Source organism: Harpegnathos saltator, unplaced genomic scaffold, assembly GCF_003227715.2.
Source record: "Harpegnathos saltator strain DR-91 unplaced genomic scaffold, Hsal_v8.6 scaffold100, whole genome shotgun sequence".
Lineage (NCBI taxonomy): Eukaryota > Metazoa > Arthropoda > Insecta > Hymenoptera > Formicidae > Harpegnathos > Harpegnathos saltator.
Genome location: NW_020229874.1, coordinates 700,797 through 719,591, shown reverse-complemented (window position 1 = coordinate 719,591; position 18,795 = coordinate 700,797). Strand labels below are relative to the sequence as shown.

Genomic DNA, 18,795 nt, shown 5'->3' with positions numbered 1-18,795 from the left:
AAGCGCGTTTCCGCGTCGAAGAATGTCGATAGCTCTTAACTAGACGCGGGACCGCGTTTAAACGCATGCGAGCCCGACGCGCTGCTCGCTCCAAGTACGTCGAGGCAATTTATAGTTAGGTAGATGGAGGGAAGCCTGCGCGAAGGAACATGAAGATGGCGAATTCGCCTTTTCGACGCGCGATTGCGCGTTTGTGTTCGCCTCAGGCGACTAAGCGGAGAATTATTCTACGGTCGGAGGAAACGATCAGCCGCCCCTCTCAGCCGCGCGTCGTCTCTCCGCCCTGAAGGACGAATGGCACGTTCGCCATCGGGGATCCCGGGAACGTAAATGACGCCACGATGATGGGATTCGGCGAGATCGAAACCGGAGTCGCGGAATTGTGCATCGCGCGCGCGCGCGCGCATCGGTTCGCGCAGCGTCTTCTCGTTATTCGAGCGGCGCGCCGCGCCGCGTCTGAGTCCACTCGATGCTCGCGAACACGGAAAAAAGGATTCACGGGAGGCCGCGCGAAACGAAAGGTGGAAAGGAGAAGAAAAAGAGGAAACCCTTTTCTCCGGAGCGGCGCGCGAGCCCAAGTTCGCCCCACCTTTCTTCGACGGATCGGCTCGAGAGAGGAGCGGCGTCCACGGCGCGGCGGGCCGCTCGCTTCGTGGGCGGAAGGAAGAGGTCCAGATGAGGAGAACGAGGAGGACGAGAGGCCAGAAAGAGGGACAGACAGGTCGGCCCGAGAGAGGAACCCGCGGCTGCCATGGTTACCGTCGCATTCCCGCCTCGCCTCGTTGCCATGGAGACGGCGGCACCCTGTCCCTCTCGTTCTCCTCATCGCTCTCTTCGCTTCCTCTCGCTTCCTCTCCGGCCTGCTCGCTCGCTCGTACTCGCGAAATTCCGTCCTCGTCGCTCCCGTGCGCCAATCTTCTCTCCACGACGACGGACGGCTCTCGCTCTCTCGCTCTCTCGCTCTCTCGCTCCGTCCGTCCTTCCTTCCTTCGCGGCGGCGGCGGCGGCGGCGGCGGAGGGGACACCGCCGCTCCACGGAGAGAGGGAAGTCACGAAAGAGAGGAACACACGGAGGAGACAGCCCGCGGACGCATGCGCGATACTTGGTCCTCCGCGACGTCGGCGAGCACTCGAGATGCCACCCCCGAATAGTCCGATCACTTATCAACCGCGAGTCACTCGCGACCTCGTAATGCACTCTCGTGCGATGCTTATCTGCTTAACGGTGTCGTTCGAGAGGTCCTCGCGAGATGCCTGTCGTCGGACAGGCTCGACCGATGTCACGTTGATAAGCAAACCTTGGTATCGCGGCTGCGTGTGCGACGACGAGATGAAAGGACCGAGGGGCGGTCTGATGAAAGAGAGGCTAGAAGAATAAAAGAGACTTTCCCCTCGTAAAGCATTGTTTCGCGAGCGAATGATCGTTTTGAAAGATATCGCGTTGCGATTGGGCGTCGTTCGATCTGGCTGTCCGCATACACGTGTCTACCGACGGCGATGGCTCGCGTGTCTCGCGAGCTGTACGCCACGAGCGCACAACGCCCGGCTTAATTTCGAAATAATAAACAGACTTTTCGACGTTACGCCCGCCGAGCGAAATATTCGCGCGCGAAACCAACGAGACGTAAAGCGCTCTGTTTCGTAAACCGCGGTTCTGATTGGCCGTCGCGTCACTCGATATCAATATTTATTCAGCGCGGCGAATGCCCGAGGCCGATTAAAACTTGTTTATGCGGCCAACGATTCGCTCCTCCCACCGGACGCGCACGAAACGCACGCATAAAAGCGAATTCTCTCTCCCTCTCTCTCCCACTCCCCTCCACCTCTCTCTTTCTCTATCTATCTTTCCCGCGCGCGTCTTTGCGTTACGCGCGGCACGCATGCATTAAAAATGATCGAAGATAAAGCAGGTCGAATAAAAAGTGGATTTATATCCAGCAAATGTCATTACACGACACTCGCAACTCCAAGTTGCTTTTGTATCGTCCTCGACGAGAAGTGATCAAGAATATTGGCAATTAAGCGAAGAATTAATCGCCTCGTAAAGATTACGAAGTCGCGGAGCGATTGATGCACCGATCGATGCGCGACGAATCTTCGTCGCTCCGCGAAGCGGCGCGTCTCGATTAAAGAACGACGCCGTGTACGCTCGTTACAGGCGGCACTAGTTAGACGCAATAGTTTCAGATTAATGCGAAGAGAGAACTCGACTTACCGGGACTGCCGAGGAAGACGGACGAATAAAGAACGCCACGACGCGCGTCGCTCGCCGCGCGTTGCGCGTCAGGTGGCGAACTCCATTCTCTACGCGGACACCATTTGCCTGAAACACATTAATTTTTTCTTCGTTAACATCGCTACATCATGGGTTACGCTACTCTCCTCCTCGGTCGTAACGTGCACCCGACACAACAACGCTCCCCTCGTCGGCTCCTCAACTCGCGACATTTAATGAACACATTTCCGAAAAGCACGGTTACGTCGCACACGCGCACACGCACACGCACCGCCAGGGACGAGAGCATCGTGTGCGTCTGTCAAAAAAAGAAACAAACGTCAAGGAAAGAGAGAGGACCGTGTGTCCATAAATCTCCGCTTTCCGTCGAGTCAGAGTCGTTGACACGCTTTAAATACATTAAACCGAAGAAAATATCGGGGAGTGTTAGCGGCTTGAATAATGAAAAATTCCTCAATGGATTTGTCCCGAGATAAAACCCGTCGGCGGGTTACACGAGGTCGCAATCAAAATACTGCAGGAAAATCGTGCCGATAACACGAAATAGCCTGTTCTCGTGTAAAAATAGATGTTCCCGTATCGATCCCCGCACGAAAGCGTTATTATGCAAGAGCGCCACGGAGAAAAAGTATGCAGAAAAGGTCGATGTGGAGGAAGCAAAAGATTCGTGATCGTCGGCGTCACGACTTCGACCGAGAGAGAGAGAGAGAGAGAGAGATTCTATCGCACCACTCAGCTTCGCAGCGTGTGTGTGTGTGTGTGTGTGCATGCGCCGTTAGTGGTGCTTTCGTTCTTTTCCCGTCGGACAACATGCGACGTGTTACCCCTGCGCGATTTACTCCGCCAAGGAATAATCCTACAATTATGCTGATTATAATAATTACTTAAAAGTGCAAGAAAACCACTTACGCTAAATCGCGTGGCATTCGCCCGACGATTGCATTACCCAGCGTGATATTAATCAATGCCATCACGTGAGGCGATTGAACGGTAAACGGTGGCGACTGTAAGCACAGCGTTCTCTCGCGCGTACGTAGCACGTGCGCGCCGAAGAAATTCCGCGGGCGATTCCCGCTTAATGCGGCGTATTTGCGCGGCGATATCGCCGCGCTGTATCGTCGCGCTTTATCCAAATTTATCAGCTTCACAGCATAGTACACCGCGAGTAAAAGTACGCGGCGATATGCCGACGTGCAAAATATTACCTGTAAAATTTCATTCAGAATTAACGACAGACTAGCAATCTATTGTCCGCGCGTGTTCGTGCAGCGACGCGAATTCCAGAATTTCCACCCTCCAACTGATTTATCAAGCCGTGAGGAAGGAGGGGGGAGATGGGGCACCACCACCACTCGCGGCTGCAGTATTGCAATTTTCCAGATGCGAAAATAGGAAAGGTATCTACTTTATTTCCAGGGAGATCCCAGCTGAATGAGGATACACGGTAAGAAAGGGTGGCGCCGGGGGATAAGAGTAAGCCGCGGAGCGAAGTAATTTCACACGAGAGAGTAGGGTCTTGCTGGGTGAGAGGAGATCCCGCGGAGCTATAGTCTTATCTCGGAAATATAGCGCGGGCACATCCCCCTGCGAAAATTATATTCTCGGAAAGCAGAAAATTGCTTCGCTTCAGCCCGTTCTGCACGAACGCACGGCGCACCGGTATTATTAGGTTCTCGTAACGTTTATTTCCTTTTTCTTTCGTTCGCGCGACGATCGCGTATCGCGTATCGCGTATCGCGTATTGCGTCGCGTCGCAAAATACGAGACACGAGACGAGGCGTTGATTTCGCAAATCGCAAACTCGCGAGAACAAGCTACCACCGTGGAGTCCGCTGCGCGACCAGTTAATCTCGAATATCATTTCGAAAGCCGCGTTCGATCGGGTGTAACCCACGCGCGAGCTCCGAGCTAATGGATTTAAAAACGAATCCAACGATGCTGATTATAGTGTGCCGAGTGAGGCACGTTTAACTCGCTCTCTTTCTTTCTCTCTCTCTCTCTCTCTCTCTCTCTCTCTCTCTCTCTCTCGCGGCGTTACGGTCACGGTACGTCCCGTCAGTTTCTGGTTAAACGAAATGACAGGGCTACGCCGGTGATTCGAAAATAATGGTTATTCCGGCGCTAGGGACAGCCGGGATCGCGTTAATGACGAGAGATTAGCGTTTCCGACACCTGACCCGCGAGCTGTGAACCCATCGGGACGAACGAACAAACTGCTCTTTATCGATGACGAGTGTACGAATCGAAGGGGGGCGGGGGAGGAGGAAAGACGCGCGCTTATATATCCAAGTGATGCGAGATTCGCTCCATCGCGACGCGGTGGAATACCATTCGTCGCGGTGAATCCCGTCTTTTCGCGCCACGGATAAGTGAATAAACGATATATCTGGATTATTCAAAGTCATTTGCTCGCGTTGCCGACCCATTACGCACCGGCGGGCCATACGTCACAGCCGTTCCGAAGTCCTCGGAGGCGCAGAGGACTCGGGATACCTGTAGAATCCTAGGTCAGAGGTGGGGCGGATGGATGGAGATTTATAGCCGCTAGGAGACAGGCTGTAATCATACACATCGCCCCGTCTCGACTCTGTAACTGTGAGTTACCGTGGGAATTCGAAAAAGTTCGGGAATTTCCAGCCAGTATTCTCGGCCGAGTCGCGCGATACACGCGACTAATGTCCCCCGAATCCCGCGTGAACGCGCGTTTCGAATCATCGCACGCACAATATCAGCTCCTAACCGTAAAAAGATCCATCTCCGTGTAACAGGTAACACCGATTGAGCCACGCTCTCGACGGCTGACTAATTAAACAGAGGGATATATATGATCAATAAAATTTCTTTTCGCCGCGAGCTCCGAATTTGAATTTGTAATGCGACGCTCCTAAATATGCCGCGAGTCCCTTTTTTATTCGTATCATCGTATCATCATCATCGAGCTTGTAAACAAATGTAGATTAAATTCGCGTGATAAATTATCCTGCGCCGCTGGTCCACTCGCTCTCTCGTGAAGCACCTATAACCGCCGATTTCACGTCCGCGAAGAGAGCGTCGTGTTTGGTAACGAGCCTGAGACACTTCTCTTTGAGAGATTTGGTAAACGGCATCGAGAGTGAGACGTCCGCTTTGAATGATCACCGTGGCTAAATTGCGGGTTAACTTAGGTCTACGGGTTCGCGTGTTCGCGACAGTCATGCCACGGGGCCGAGTCATGTATCGGGCGAAACCAGACGAGGAAGAGGAGGAGGAGGAGGAGGACGAGGAGGCGATCGGTGGGAGACGGATGGACCTCGTCATCTTCACCAAATTCGTACGGCCACGCGCGCGCGCGCGACGCAAACTCCTGCTACGGCTTTATTTTTGCGCCCGCCAGCAGCTGACGGATATAAATTGGAATGTAATGCGCCTGGCACGCGACGGACGTCGCTCGCCTTTGTCTGCGTCGACGGAGATGCTCCCATGACTAATTTGTTTCGACAAACAAAGCGAGTTCCTTGAAGAACCGCGCGCGTCTCCACTTTCGACGGCCGCTGCTGGAGGGGTTGTTGTCGCGCGTATACGTATTTTTTCAACGTGCACCCTTGTGCGTTCGTCGTTCACCGAGCGTCGTTTGATAGCGATTTGCCAGTAATTGACGAAAATGCTAATTGTCTTAAAGTTATTACGTTGTCGCGGAATAATTGTCGCGCGGTCGCCATATCGAAATAGCCTCAAGTCGAAGTAGAGAGACTCGGAGAGAGAGAGAGAGAGACTCGGAGAGAGAGAGAGAGAGAGAGAGAGAGAGAGAGCATCCTCTTCGACATCACGGTATCCGGCTCTGCCTACCGCAACGGCTCGTAGCGGATGTTATAGATAGGATATAGGCACGTACCCAATAACCCCATCACGTCGGAGATGCTTCCTCGGTATAAATAAATCAATATAACTCGCTTCCACCCTTAGACGCCGCCCTCTTTCGCCGTAAGGAAGTGACGTATGAGGCTCGCATCCTCAAGGCGAGGGTTGAGGAGGCCACCCTGTTATTTCACAGTTAGGCTCGTCCTCTCGCTCTCCCCCTGGCTCCCTCAAGCATCCTCCTTCCTCGTCGTCTTCCACTATCCAGACCGACCTGTGCGTCCCTAGTGCCGCTTCCAAGCGCACACGAGTCCCACGGGAAGCTTTTGTCCTCGAGCTGTAAGCGACTTCCTGACAGGCCAAGTTTGCACCTGCTCTCCTTCTGGCTCGCCCGTCTCTCTCTCTCTCTGTCTCTCTCTCTCTCTCTCTTGCTCTCTCCTTCTATCCGGTATCTCTTTCGTTCCTTCGCTATTTCGCGTCTTGCTTTCTCTCTCCCTCTCCGTCTCACTCTCTTTCTCTCAGTCTCTCCTTCGCGTGCTCCGCCTAACCTTACGTTGCTCTGCACCACCACCACCGCCACCGCCGCCACCACTACCACTTCTACCGGAACACCATACCACCCCACCCACCGACGTTACCGGCGCGTAATTTATTCGGGATGACTATACTCTCTCTCTCTCTCTCTCTCTCTCTCTCTCTCCCTCTCTCTATCTTCGACCGAAGGTAATCCGTAGATCAACGCGTCGGATAAACCGGGCGTGTCGTTATGTACGTTCGTCGAAATTATTTTCGAATAATCCCCGCCGTCGACGCCTCGAACTTACTTATCTTAATTAAAATTACTCCCGCCCACGGCGAGGCGCGGGGCAAGTCGGACATTTGCGCGATTTACGGTAATAATTGGCGGTAGACCGACTCGTTTAAATGACAGCGTTTATGGCTCGCTCGTCTTTGTGGAAGATGCGAGGAGATTGCTCTCGTTATAAGGACGTTTACGCGCGGTTATCGTCTCGTGAGATGATCCAACGGCCGTTCATGACGAAAGTACCAACGCACTCGTAAAATCTGAGATACCGTTTTGAAGTTTCTGAGAACATTCCTCTGGGCTTCGAGAGAGAGAGAGAGAGAGAGAGAGAGAGAGAAAGAGAGAGAGAGAGAGAGAGAGAGAGAGAGAGAGAGAGAGAGAGGGAGAGAGCGAGAGAGAGGGTGGGGGAGAGCGAAGGCGAGTTCGATGTTAAATTCTGAAAGATCGCCTCGCTCATCGATTAAGACTCAATCGCGGAATGTGCGAGAGCGGTGTTTCGAGACTGTCGGGCGGTATCATAACGTCACTCGTATTTTCCCTTTACGAGCAGAAACATCGTCTTTCTCCGTGGCGAGTAAAGGGCAACGGGCGGAGGTCCGCGTTCGCAGATGTCGGAGATGCCGGGTGATTAATGACGCCCGATAGACGTAATTTGTTGCGGCTCGCGCGAACTTTCTCCCTCCCTCTCTCTTTCTCTCTCTCTCTCTCTCTCTCTCTGTCTTTCTCTCTCAGTTCGTCTTTCAAATTCAAATTATTGAGAAACAGGAGGACGACGCCGCGCTCGTAATAGTCGGCACGGGATGCTGTCAAACGTAGCGGGAACGACTTCACTAAGCGCTACGAGCGGCACGGTAATTAATTCCGAGCAATGCGCTTTTCGTTATCTCGAGCCAGGATTCGCTACGCGCGATCGTATCTCATCTTCCAAGCGTGGAGGAAATTCCTGTGCACGCGGAAAGAGAAAAAGAGCTTGTAACGGACGCGCGATAAACGCGGCAAAGGTTTATATTGCCGTCGTAAAATCATACGCGAATATTGAACAAAGTTGCCGGCCGGCTCGCGGCGTTATCGCGAGACGCGTGTAATTACTCCAATCTCGTGGATAATAATGCGTCGCCACTTATTCCCCCGGCCGGCCAGGATCGTCACGCTGACGAACGCAAAAAAAAGCACGGGCTGAGTATGATCGAATTGAAACACAATGTGGCCGTATCGGCCGCGCATTATCTTGCTTACGAGGAAAGGGATGATTCTTATTAGCGGAGATAAAGATAAGAGAGCGATACACCGTGTTTGTTTTAACGGTCGTGCCGCCAAGTGTGAGCGCGCGCGCGCGCGGGCGAGTTTCTTCGCTGCGCACAGTCGCGACGTCGTCGTGTCGTTCCGCGGCGAACGGATGCGCGATTACCATTAAACGCATAATGGCAAGAAACGGCATAATGGAAACGGTCGAAGGGCCGCTGGTCAACCGGCGATAAGATCGAACAAAGGTGTTAACGTAACTCAACGGCGACAGCTGAGAGCACCGGGCTGTGGTTATGCGCGCGCCGTACGGCGAGCGCGGTCTCTTCTCCCGCACGTCCGCTTCCTCCATAAAACGCAAATTCACAATTAACACTCCTTCGGCCGCGACAGCCGAATTTACGCTGGCACTTAGCGCATACCAGCGACCGCGCTCGCATTTTAAGCCCTTATCGTACGACACTTTGTCGAACCCTTGCATATACGCGCGTGCGTGCAAGTGTATGTATGTGAAAGAGAGAGAGAGAGAGAGAGAGGGGGGAAAGAAATAAGAAATAAGGGGGTAATTTCTTCGGCATACAAAACTTTTAAGAGCTGTCGGTGGCAACACGATCAATTAAGAAAGTATGAAAATGCTCGCTGTACATTAGACATTCGCGATATATAAATAAAGAGATTGACACTCTCTCAGGAAACATTATTTCTCTTGACAGTTTGAGATACTCAAAGTTGAGTGGTTAAATTTCATTAGTTTCCATATAGATCCAATTCTGCACGAGAGTGCGCGTCGAATTTTTAAACGCACCGTAGAGTTCCAATTAGCCGAGTCGATACTCGCTGATTATCATTTCGACGCGTCGACTAATGGCATCGCGTTTGCTCGTTCGCTCGTTCGCCCGGCTGTACTTCACGGCTCTGCAGGCCGTAATACGATAAAAATTACTATCGATCTCGCGGCGCGGGTGCCTGCATTAATATCATAAATCGAACGCTTAATCTTCCGACGGGCGAAGTCGAAGCAATAACGCTCCGCCTCGCCGCGGACCTCACAATCGTGAAAGTAGATGCATCGTCGATACCTGCGAATGTTGCGAGGAATGCATTATTAAAGGAGCAACGTTTAATCGAAAACCTCGATATCCGATATGTTTCTCTCCCTCCGGACTTTCTTTCACTCACTCTCTCGCGCCACGCTGACGGCGGGTAAATACGCGCGACTCGAGGATCCCGAGAACAAGAAGCGTCGTCGCGATGATGAGATACGATACGATCATACCGCGAGAGGATCTCCGCGGTATCAAAAGAGTCTATCCTACCGCGATTTATCTTGGCGAAATTGTGAGCGCGCAGTTGGCACCTGATGCCCACGAGGATACAGTTAGATTTATGGAGCCGCGCGCAGAGAGTTTGCGAGGCCGTGGTGGCGTGGCGGCGCGGCGCGGCGCGGCGCGGCGCGGAGAGGGCACGACGACGAGCGAGAGTCGGAGTCGACTCCAGGCTAGGTAGATAGCTAGGTAGCTAGGTAGCTAGGCGGTGTATGTACGGTTAGAAATCACAGCGAGTGACGTCACCGCATGACTCGTGACACGCGCCGGTTTAATTAGCGCTACAATGCCGAATCCGCGCGTGCATGGTGCACGTCCGGAAGGTGGAAACCGAGCGAGCAGCAGGCTCGGCGAGGTCGGCGCGACGGGCGACGGGCGACGAGGAGCCCGGGGTAAACCGCCGTCGCCGCCGGTGCCCTGTTCCCAGTCTCGCGGACCTCCTCTCTTTCTGGCACTCTGCCTGCCGACCTCCGACCCGCCCCCGGGGGCTCCGGAACCACGTTCTCCGAATTACCGGTCCCGTCGCTGCAACAGCGCTGCACTTAGCGTAAATTCACGGCGAATCGACGGCGCTTGACGTCCCCTTTCCCCACCCACCCCCTCCTCCTCGTCTTCCTCTTCCTCCTGCCGTCTGCCCCTTTCCAGTTCTGCCCGCTCCGCGGGCGGAACGATCGCCTCCATGTCGTCTATATATACGTCGATCGGTACGGGAGACGTTGCTCCCACCGTCACGGCTAAGTCCAGGATTAACGAGAAACGTAGAAACAGATACGAGACCGTGCGCCGAGACCGCCGATAATTTGTCGAGCTCGGCAAGAACGAGCGGTACGCGCGGGCTAACGATATTTCTTAGCGTGTCACTTTTGCGTCGGTGGCTCCTTTAATTATTCCCAAAGCACGGCCCAACGGCCCTACAGCGATCGAGCGTCGGCTCGATCTGATGCAACTCGCTTTACCGCTACTATGTCTAATCGACATTTCATGACGATTAAGATACAGCTACAAATATTTATCATCCACGCGCTGCAGAATCCCGCTCTTCGGAAACTCGTAGATGTCGCGTGGTTTAACCTTTGAGTAGACGCTAACGTGACGCAAACGGACGTGCATATCTTGACACTGGACTGCATTATATATAATAGGAATTATCGCGTTCAATGTCACCGCGAGACGTTAATTATACATGCGCGACGAAAATACACGTCAGTGACGACTTTGCACGACGACGATGACGCCGACTCGCTCGCGCCCCTTCGGTCGCATGAAATGCGACTTGAAGTATCCGACCGCTCGTTCCGGGCAATTCTGCTCGTACGCGCAATCTATGCAAAGTCCACAATCGCGCATGCAACGAGCAGAGAGATAGAGCGGAATAACGACACAGACGGAAGAATGACAAACGCTCGATAAAGTCGCGATAGCGAGGCGACGACGAAGCGATACCACGCAAAGTCGCCGTGTATATTTTTTCACTCCCCGTCCCCCGCGCACCCCCTCCTCTATTCCACACCCCCTCTCTGCTGTGCCGCGTGCACTTCGCGAGGTCGTAAGTCGCGTGAGCGCGTGTGCGTGCGACGGGCATGTGTCGCGCGGCCCGGCACGACATACGGGACCGAGATAGGAGAGATTTAAAATGTTGCGGCAGGTCGGGAGGACTAAATGATGATAAACTATCTCGGCAGTCCCGGTAGGCTGACCCTGCACGACGACTTGAATTACGACCGTAAAACAAAACTACCCGATGCCGGGCGCGCGCTCGACAAGACGGGAGACGTATCCGCGCCGGAGCGCCGAAAGGCGCGTAAACACGCGCGGTGCTCTTGCCAAATCTCATGCCAATTGATATTTTCGCACCGTGACGAGTGTGATAAAAAAAGAAGAAAAAACCAAAATGGTCTCTCTCTCTCTCTCTCTCTCTCTCTCTCTGTGTCGGTGTATCATATGAATGATACGCCGCCACCGGAGCGATGTACAGCGATTTCTCGTGTAATTACTCACTACACCACTTGGCGAATCGTATTCATCGTCATCGTGGCAGATATTCTCGACGTTCCGCGATCTCTGCCCCTCTTGCGATACCTCTGAGAGGCCGACGTGCTTAAAAATCACGCAGTTGCCGTCGCGCGCGGTGCGTTCGTTCAACCAGATCGTAATACGATCCGATATATTACGACGTACGACGTGAAAGCGTGTAGAACGAGAGAGAGAGAGAGAGAGAGAGAGAGAGAGAAAAAAGAAGGAAAGAACACTTAAAAGCATCCACCCCGCCGGCGGCGAGCGCGTTCGCTTATAGAGACCTTAATGCGCTTCGACGTGTAATATACCGCGTGGACTGAAGGAACGCATAAATTCGGTGCCAGTTCCCGGGGCCGCGGAGTTAAATCCCGCCGCGACTCCGCCCGACTTATTCCCGGGGTCTCGCGCGCTTTCCTAAACGCGGCGACGCCGCGCGTCGTAAAATTGCAAGAGCGAACGATCGCGGTTGCGACTTTCCTGCCAGGCTACGCCCGCCACGAATTTCGCTTCGCCCCGCGCGCTCACCCGCTGCCCCCGCCTGCGCGTACCCCTTTTCCGTCGCCCTTTCCCCCCGCCGACGTTCCCTCTGCTAACCTCGCCTCCCGGCCGCAGCCGGGATTATTAATTCCCTCGTTAAAATCCGACCCGCGGCGTCGCCACGGCTTGTTATTTACGAACGAAAATTGTAAATATGAGCGGACGGTGCGCGCGTATCGACGCGCGACCACTCCCGCGGCCGCGGGCAATTAATAATCGCATCGGAGCTAATTAAATCCGGAAAACATGCAAATGCACTGTTTATATTTCAAAGCGACGGTCGATCGAGTGCAACGACGTATCGGGTAGGAGGGGCTTGGTTTGGTCGTCGGTGCTATTCGTTTGTTCGTTTATTCGTTCGTTCATTCGTTCGTTCGTTCGTTCGTTCGTTCGTTCGTTCGTTCGTTCGTTCGTTCGTTCGTTCGTTCGTTCGTTCGTTCGTTCGTTCGTTCGTTCGTTCGTTCGTTCGTTCGTTCGTTCGTTCGTTCGTTCGTTCGTTCGTTCGTTCGTTCGTTCGTTCGTTCGTTCGTTCCTTCGTTCGTTCGTTCGTTCATTCGTCCGTTCGTTCGTTCGTTCGTCCGTTCGTTCGTTCGTTCGTTCGTTCGTTCGTTCGTCCGTCCGTTCGTTCGTTCGTTCGTTCGTTCGTTCGTTCGTTCGTTCGTTCGTTCGTTCGTTCGTTCGTTCGTTCGTTCGTTCGTTCGTTCGTTCGTTCGTTCGTTCGTTCGTTCGTTCGTTCGTTCGTTCGTTCGTTCGTTCGTTCGTTCGTTCGTTCGTTCGTTCGTTCGTTCGTTCGTTCGTTCGTTCGTTCGTTTGTTCGTTCGTTCTTTCGCTCGCTCGTTCGCTCATTTGTTCGTTCGTCCGCTCGCTTATTCGTTTGTTCGTCCGGCTCGGCTCGCACCGGAAAGCGAGCGAGAAAGGAACCGCCCAGGGGATTCGAATTACAAATTGTCCATAAAAATGCATAAAACACGATCGCGCTCTATTAATTACCGTTTTACGACCGCACGCCATGTGTATTAATGCGAGCGTGCCGGCAAGGCGCCGGGAACGATATCGCGAATAATTTGGAACGCGAATAGCTCGTAAAGATGGCGACGAACGTTTCGGCGGGGACAACGGTTATGTCTCGGTCGAGAGGCAAACGGCGTGTCGTGATGAGCGGAGAGAGAAAATCTCTCAGCTTGTGATCGAAATTACTGCTCAAGGGCTCGTGTACTTACGATAACGAGCATTTGGGAGCATCGGGGATCATCATGATCTGGGAATCCGTTGGGTTGGGATCTGGAAACGATCATCCGACGGCAGAGGACCGACGTGGAAAGAAAGATTCGCGAGGGACGCGGTACTAAGTATTCAAACGGGCCTTGCTCGTGCTGCCAGCTAACGAGCGCCGCGAAAAGCGCCGGAGATGCCGCCCGCAGCGCCGCGCGACGGTGCCTTCATGAACCGCGGCTTCGCGGTCTTCGTCCTTCTTCCTCGCGGCACGATGATTGCGACTACGCGGGCTGATGCACTCGAACCGGCGTGGCGGGAACGGCGATGTTAGAGCGATGAGGAGAGCACGAAGACGCGCGCAAAAGAGATGAGGAGGAGAACGACGCGACCCGAGATGATGCAGCATCGTTCCGCGTCGTCGTCGTCGTCGTCGTCGTCGTCGTCGAACGGGAGGAAGGTGAGTCTACCTCGCGAGAGGAAAGGGGAGCGATGACGCCGCTGACCCCGCCGAACGTTTCTTCCTAACCTTTCTTTTTTTCCGCGTCGAGTAATTACGTCGTTAAGCGCGAGGCAATTAAGACGCAAGAAATCGAGCAACAATCACATTTACGGGGCTGCCGCTTCGCTACGGTGTATTGATCCACGACGGTGGCCTCGGGGGGAGGAGGAGGAGGAGGGAGGGTGGGAAAGAGGAAAGAGCGAGCTCGTGGGTCGAGCGAAGTGGAAAGAGAAAGGGAAGACAGAGGGGTGAGAGAGAGAGAGAGAGAGAGAGAGAGAGAGAGAGAGAGAGAGAGAGAGAGAGAGAGAGAGAGAGAGAGAGAGAGAGAGAGAGAGAGAGAGAGAGAGAGAAGGGGGAAGAGGAAGAGGAGGAGGAGGAGGAGGAGGCGCACTCTCGGCAAAAAGAGCGCCGACGTTTTGTTGGAATCGAAGTGCTTGCGCGCCGCGTCGATGCCGGGATTTTTCCGGCACGGCGGCAACGAAGCTCGCTCGACAAAACAAACCGAACGACGAACGTACCAACTGCCTTCGCGACGACACGGAAGTCGCTGGCGGCCGGCTGGACATTGACGGTTGAGATCGAAATTTATGTCTCGCGTCACGTAGCCGCGTCCACAGATTCTGCCGCGAGGTCCCGTCGCATCGCGACGTCGACCGCGGTTGCTTCTCTATCGGAACACACAAGCTCATGGAACATTGAAAAACCATATTTATAAAGTACCTTCGCTCGGGCAATGAGAAATTATTTACAGCTTAATGACTGTTGACTGGCTAATCATCCCCGCACACGCGACTACTAGCTCGTTCTCAAATAGAAGAGCGGCCACCGTTTAATAGTGCGTGAACGCAATAACGAGCGTTCTCTCTCTCTCTCTCTCTCTCTCTCTCTCTCTCTCTCTCTCTCTCTCTCTCTCTCTCTGCCTCTCGTACGTTCTCACAGACAGGAACATCACGGCATTTCTCGCGCGCGGCATCTTGTCCAGACGTTCGCCGAGATCGACGGCAACGTCGGCAACGGCATCGTCAAAGCGGCTTTTCCCCCGGCGCCGCCATAAAAAGCGCATATCAAGGTGAATGCGTAAGATGCATGCACGCTCCGCCACGTAATACACGAAGCGACGTCGGTGAGTATAATGCGTAACGAAGCGGTGGAAGGGGAGCAGTACGGCACGCCGGCAATGCCGTGGCCATGTTTTCGAGGACTCCGGTAGGATGAAATTTTCGCGATCGAGGTGTACTCGCAATCAACGCGGACACGCATACATAATGCATGAATAAGTGCCAAGTGACGCGCGCGAAATTATTTTAACGAACCTATCGATTCGTTTGCAGACGATCCTTCTTTAATGAAGCGTGATGCGTGCGAAAGTGCGGCGTACGGGAGAAAGAGAGAGGATCGAGTTGCCTCGCGATTCAAAAGAACGTCCATCGATCGTTTCGTCGAAGCGTAACGATTCTACTCGCAACGTCGCGAACGCGCGTTGCTGCGCACAATGACGGTAACGAAAATTGAGCTCGCGCAAAGCAAAAGCGAAGGGTCTTCCTTCCGTTCGGCTCTCACGCACGGCGTTGTCGGCGAGAGGGCGGAGGTAGGGGAAAGAGGTCGGGAAGGTATTGATGGACGCGGCCGACGCGGCCGGCGCGGCGCGGCGCGGCGCGGCGCGACGGTGAGAATCGAAACGATATCGGGCTTCTGCTTTAATCTATGCATCGTGAGTTGTTAAAACGCGAGACACAAAGGCACGCCGCCACCGCAATCACGAGACTTTGCCACCTCCGCGATCCCGCCGCGCCGACGGATTCGTCTCGCCTTTTACCTCGGCCGCACCGTTTGCCGATACGCGCGCATCTATATACCTTGAGTGCTACTCGTATTGCCCTTTCATTGTGCGGAATGTATTCGAAGCTATTCATCGGCCGAACGCGCAAAATCCTTCGCGTAATCGCTCGCTCGCGCGCGCGCGCGCGCGCATGCATATCTGAATGTTGCTCGATAAAATGCATCCTTGGTATTTTCACGAATGCCACCACGTGCGGCAAAGCGCTACGTCGCGATAAGTAATGGCATCCGATTATATTAGACTTGCAATTTCAATCGATGCTAATGATCTACGAGCGTATTAGATCGCGCGACGCAATAATGAACGACGCGCGCGCGCATGCCGATATTTCAGTTTAATTGGAACACAGGTATCAATGGAACGATCCGTCGCGCGCGCGCGAGCGCGCTGAATTACACCGGAGGAGTACGTTAATCGCCTCTGCTGAAACGGGGCGATATATCGGCCGTTTATTTAACGAGAGGACGCGCATCTCTACAAATTCGCCCAGCGCGAATACGCAAAACAAGAAGACGATCGTCGCGCAAACGTGTGCGAGCGGAATCGCATTACATTTATTTTATCACGGCGTTGCGATAAGAGTACCGAAATGTATTGCGTACGATCGTATCGCGCGATCATCTCTCGAATGGCGAAACGCGGCGACTTGTAATTCCCTTCCTTGAACGCGGACGTGAAACCCGCGGGATCCACGCAGGTGGCAAAATTTATCCCGCCATCGCCGCCGCTTAGCCGCTTCCTCGACGAGCATAACGATTTTTAATGAGCGGTAACGAGCTTCTTTTCCCGAGATAAAGGAGGGACTGTTTACTCCGGCGTAACGCGCGAGAATAGCACGCGGATTCTTGTCGATCGCATTTATCTTCGCTTCCCCCTCTCTCTCTCTCTCTCTCTCTCTCTCTCTCTCTCTCTCTCTTTTTGGCCCGCCGGAACTCCGGCGCGATCCTTCCCCGCGTTTCGCTAAGGAGTATCCAAGGAGTAACGCGCGCTCGTAGGATTCCTAACGACCTTTGTATTTCCGCTGCCACCTTCCCCACCCTACCCCGCCTCGCCGCTGCCACCTTCCCCCTGCCCCTCGCGCATACGCCTTCGCGCATTAATTACTCGAACGGCACGGAGTGTAATCGTGGTCGGTGTCTCGTTGTAATGCGGTCGTAATGAAAGTGCAAGGACTACCTCGGCCTTGCTTCTTCTTCTCTTTCCCCGTCGTCATCGCTTCCTCCCGCGAAAGCGGGCAGGACAACAATCTTCCGGCTTGTTTTTCAATCCACCGAACGACGGGAGGACATTCGGAGGAAAAAAAGAACCGAAAGACAGAGAGGAAGGAAACAGGAACGTGCGAAGAAAACCGACCGATGCGTGGAAGTAGGGTGATGGAGCTGGCAGCGGCAGCCATGGCGTCAGCTGTTTTGTCCCGGGGACGCGCCCGTTTCTTTGTGTCGCCTCGCCCCGGAAACCTGTCCCAATATCGCGCCGATAGACCGAGCGCGCTCTCGGTCCGCCTTTCTGCGCGCGAGAATAACGGGCGGGAGAAAAAGGCGCGACTAGTTAAAAGCAGATAACGCGCGGAGAGGCGGAGGGAGGCAATCACCTCGACGCGGCGGATGATAAAGGCTAAAACAACACACTCGCGACGACTTACAGCCGGGCGCGGGCGGTCGGTTCGTAAATTTTCCAGGATTGGCGAAATCAACGGGGCGGTGATGAAATCGCCGTGTAATTTACGAGCGCCATCGGCGAGATAATTTGTGAGCGACGCGAGTTTAAAGCGCGGCAACAATGAGGCGTAGCCACGACGCGCGTTTCCACCCCCTCCGCCATGGTGCGTCTGATAAGTCAAAGGCGTGTCTCTCGCGAAACGCGTGGCACAAACCTGTCGTGTGAGCGACACACCGCGTTAAGTCGCGCGACGATTATCGGCGACGTGGCGCGACAGGTGCGCGTCGATAATGCCATCGACAATAATTGCAAATCGTAGTCGCCGGCCGTAGCATCCCGACGCGCGCGCGCGCCGATCTAGATTCGCATAACATATCGGAACGATGCTTCCGTTACACGCTGGCGACGACGAAGCTGACAGCGTGACGGCGATCGATTTCAATCGGTGAAGTGACTCTTTCTCCGAAAAACGTCGAGAATTAAACCGCGAGAGAGAGAGAGAGAGAGAGAGAGAGAGAGCTCCGTAGCTGGAAAGAGCTGCAAGAAAAGGGCCCAAGGGAAAGCAGTGCAGGACGCGGAATATAAATTCGGAATAAACGCGAGAGGAAATGAAAAGTCGGGAGGAGGGGATGACGAACGTGCGTCGAATGGGCCGGGAATTCGTAATCATTTCCAAAGTCGGTCCCGGTGTCATTTTAGCGTGGTAAAAGTTGCACTATCACGATATGACATTTATTATTTTCGTCCCTTAAGATGGTTAAAACCGTTTCCCGATAAACGTACAAGATGAATGAAGAAAATTAATGTTTCACGCGATCTTTCATTCAGATTTTCCGTTTTTGGCTCGTCGTTAAGACAAGAGTAAAATTACCACATCCAATCACGATTAACCGGCTATAGCTCTATTTTGTCGCGTTTCGCTGATTCCTTCTACATTAGCGAGAGGATAATAGAGTGGCTTTATAACGAGATCAACGGAACTGGCAACGTAATGCAGAAACGTATAACGATATATATATATATATATATATATAGAGAGAGAGAGAGAGAGAGAGAGAGAGAGACACACATACATACGTATTCATACACACTGAGGATAAATCTCGCGATGAGCGTAACGCAAGAGATGCGAAAAGGCGGATCAAGGCAAAATCGCTGTTAAATGTCGACGAATCGTACCCTCGAATTCCCCTCGTCGCAGAGTAGCGGCGACGGACTTAAAATCGCGCCGAGCGGACGATCGGTACGCGAATCTTCGGCGCACCGCGTAATCCGGATCACGATTAAAACGTGAAAATAACGTCGTTACGTCGGGGAAACGGTGAATCGTCCTCGACGCCGGGCGTCGTACCGGGGAATCTCGGTCGCGCGCGTGAGGGGTGGAGATGGGCGGAGGAGGGGGGAGGGGGGACTCACGAAGAGGGGCTGCAGTCGGGGTAACAGTAACGACGTCGACGTCGGGGTTGGCGCGGAGGGTAACTCCCGTCGGAGTCTCCTCCGGCGGCGAAGAGGGATGGAAACGGGAATACGATTGGTTTGTGAGGGTCGCCATTCACGGGGGTCGCCGGTGCCGTTTGGAGTCTGCGC

General features: G+C 53.8%; 1 protein-coding gene across 5 annotated transcripts in view; it reads right to left on the bottom strand.

The window, feature by feature from the left end:
* The window catches only part of hth (Meis homeobox homothorax), a 273,655-nt gene that overhangs the window by 28,077 nt on the left and 226,783 nt on the right, over positions 1–18,795 (bottom strand). For all 5 annotated transcript variants that reach the window (XM_025298145.1, XM_025298131.1, XM_025298151.1 and 2 more), the window contains one exon: positions 2,216–2,323. In XM_025298145.1, the coding sequence (XP_025153930.1) occupies positions 2,216–2,323 (108 nt within the window). The remainder of the gene's footprint in view (positions 1–2,215; positions 2,324–18,795) is intronic.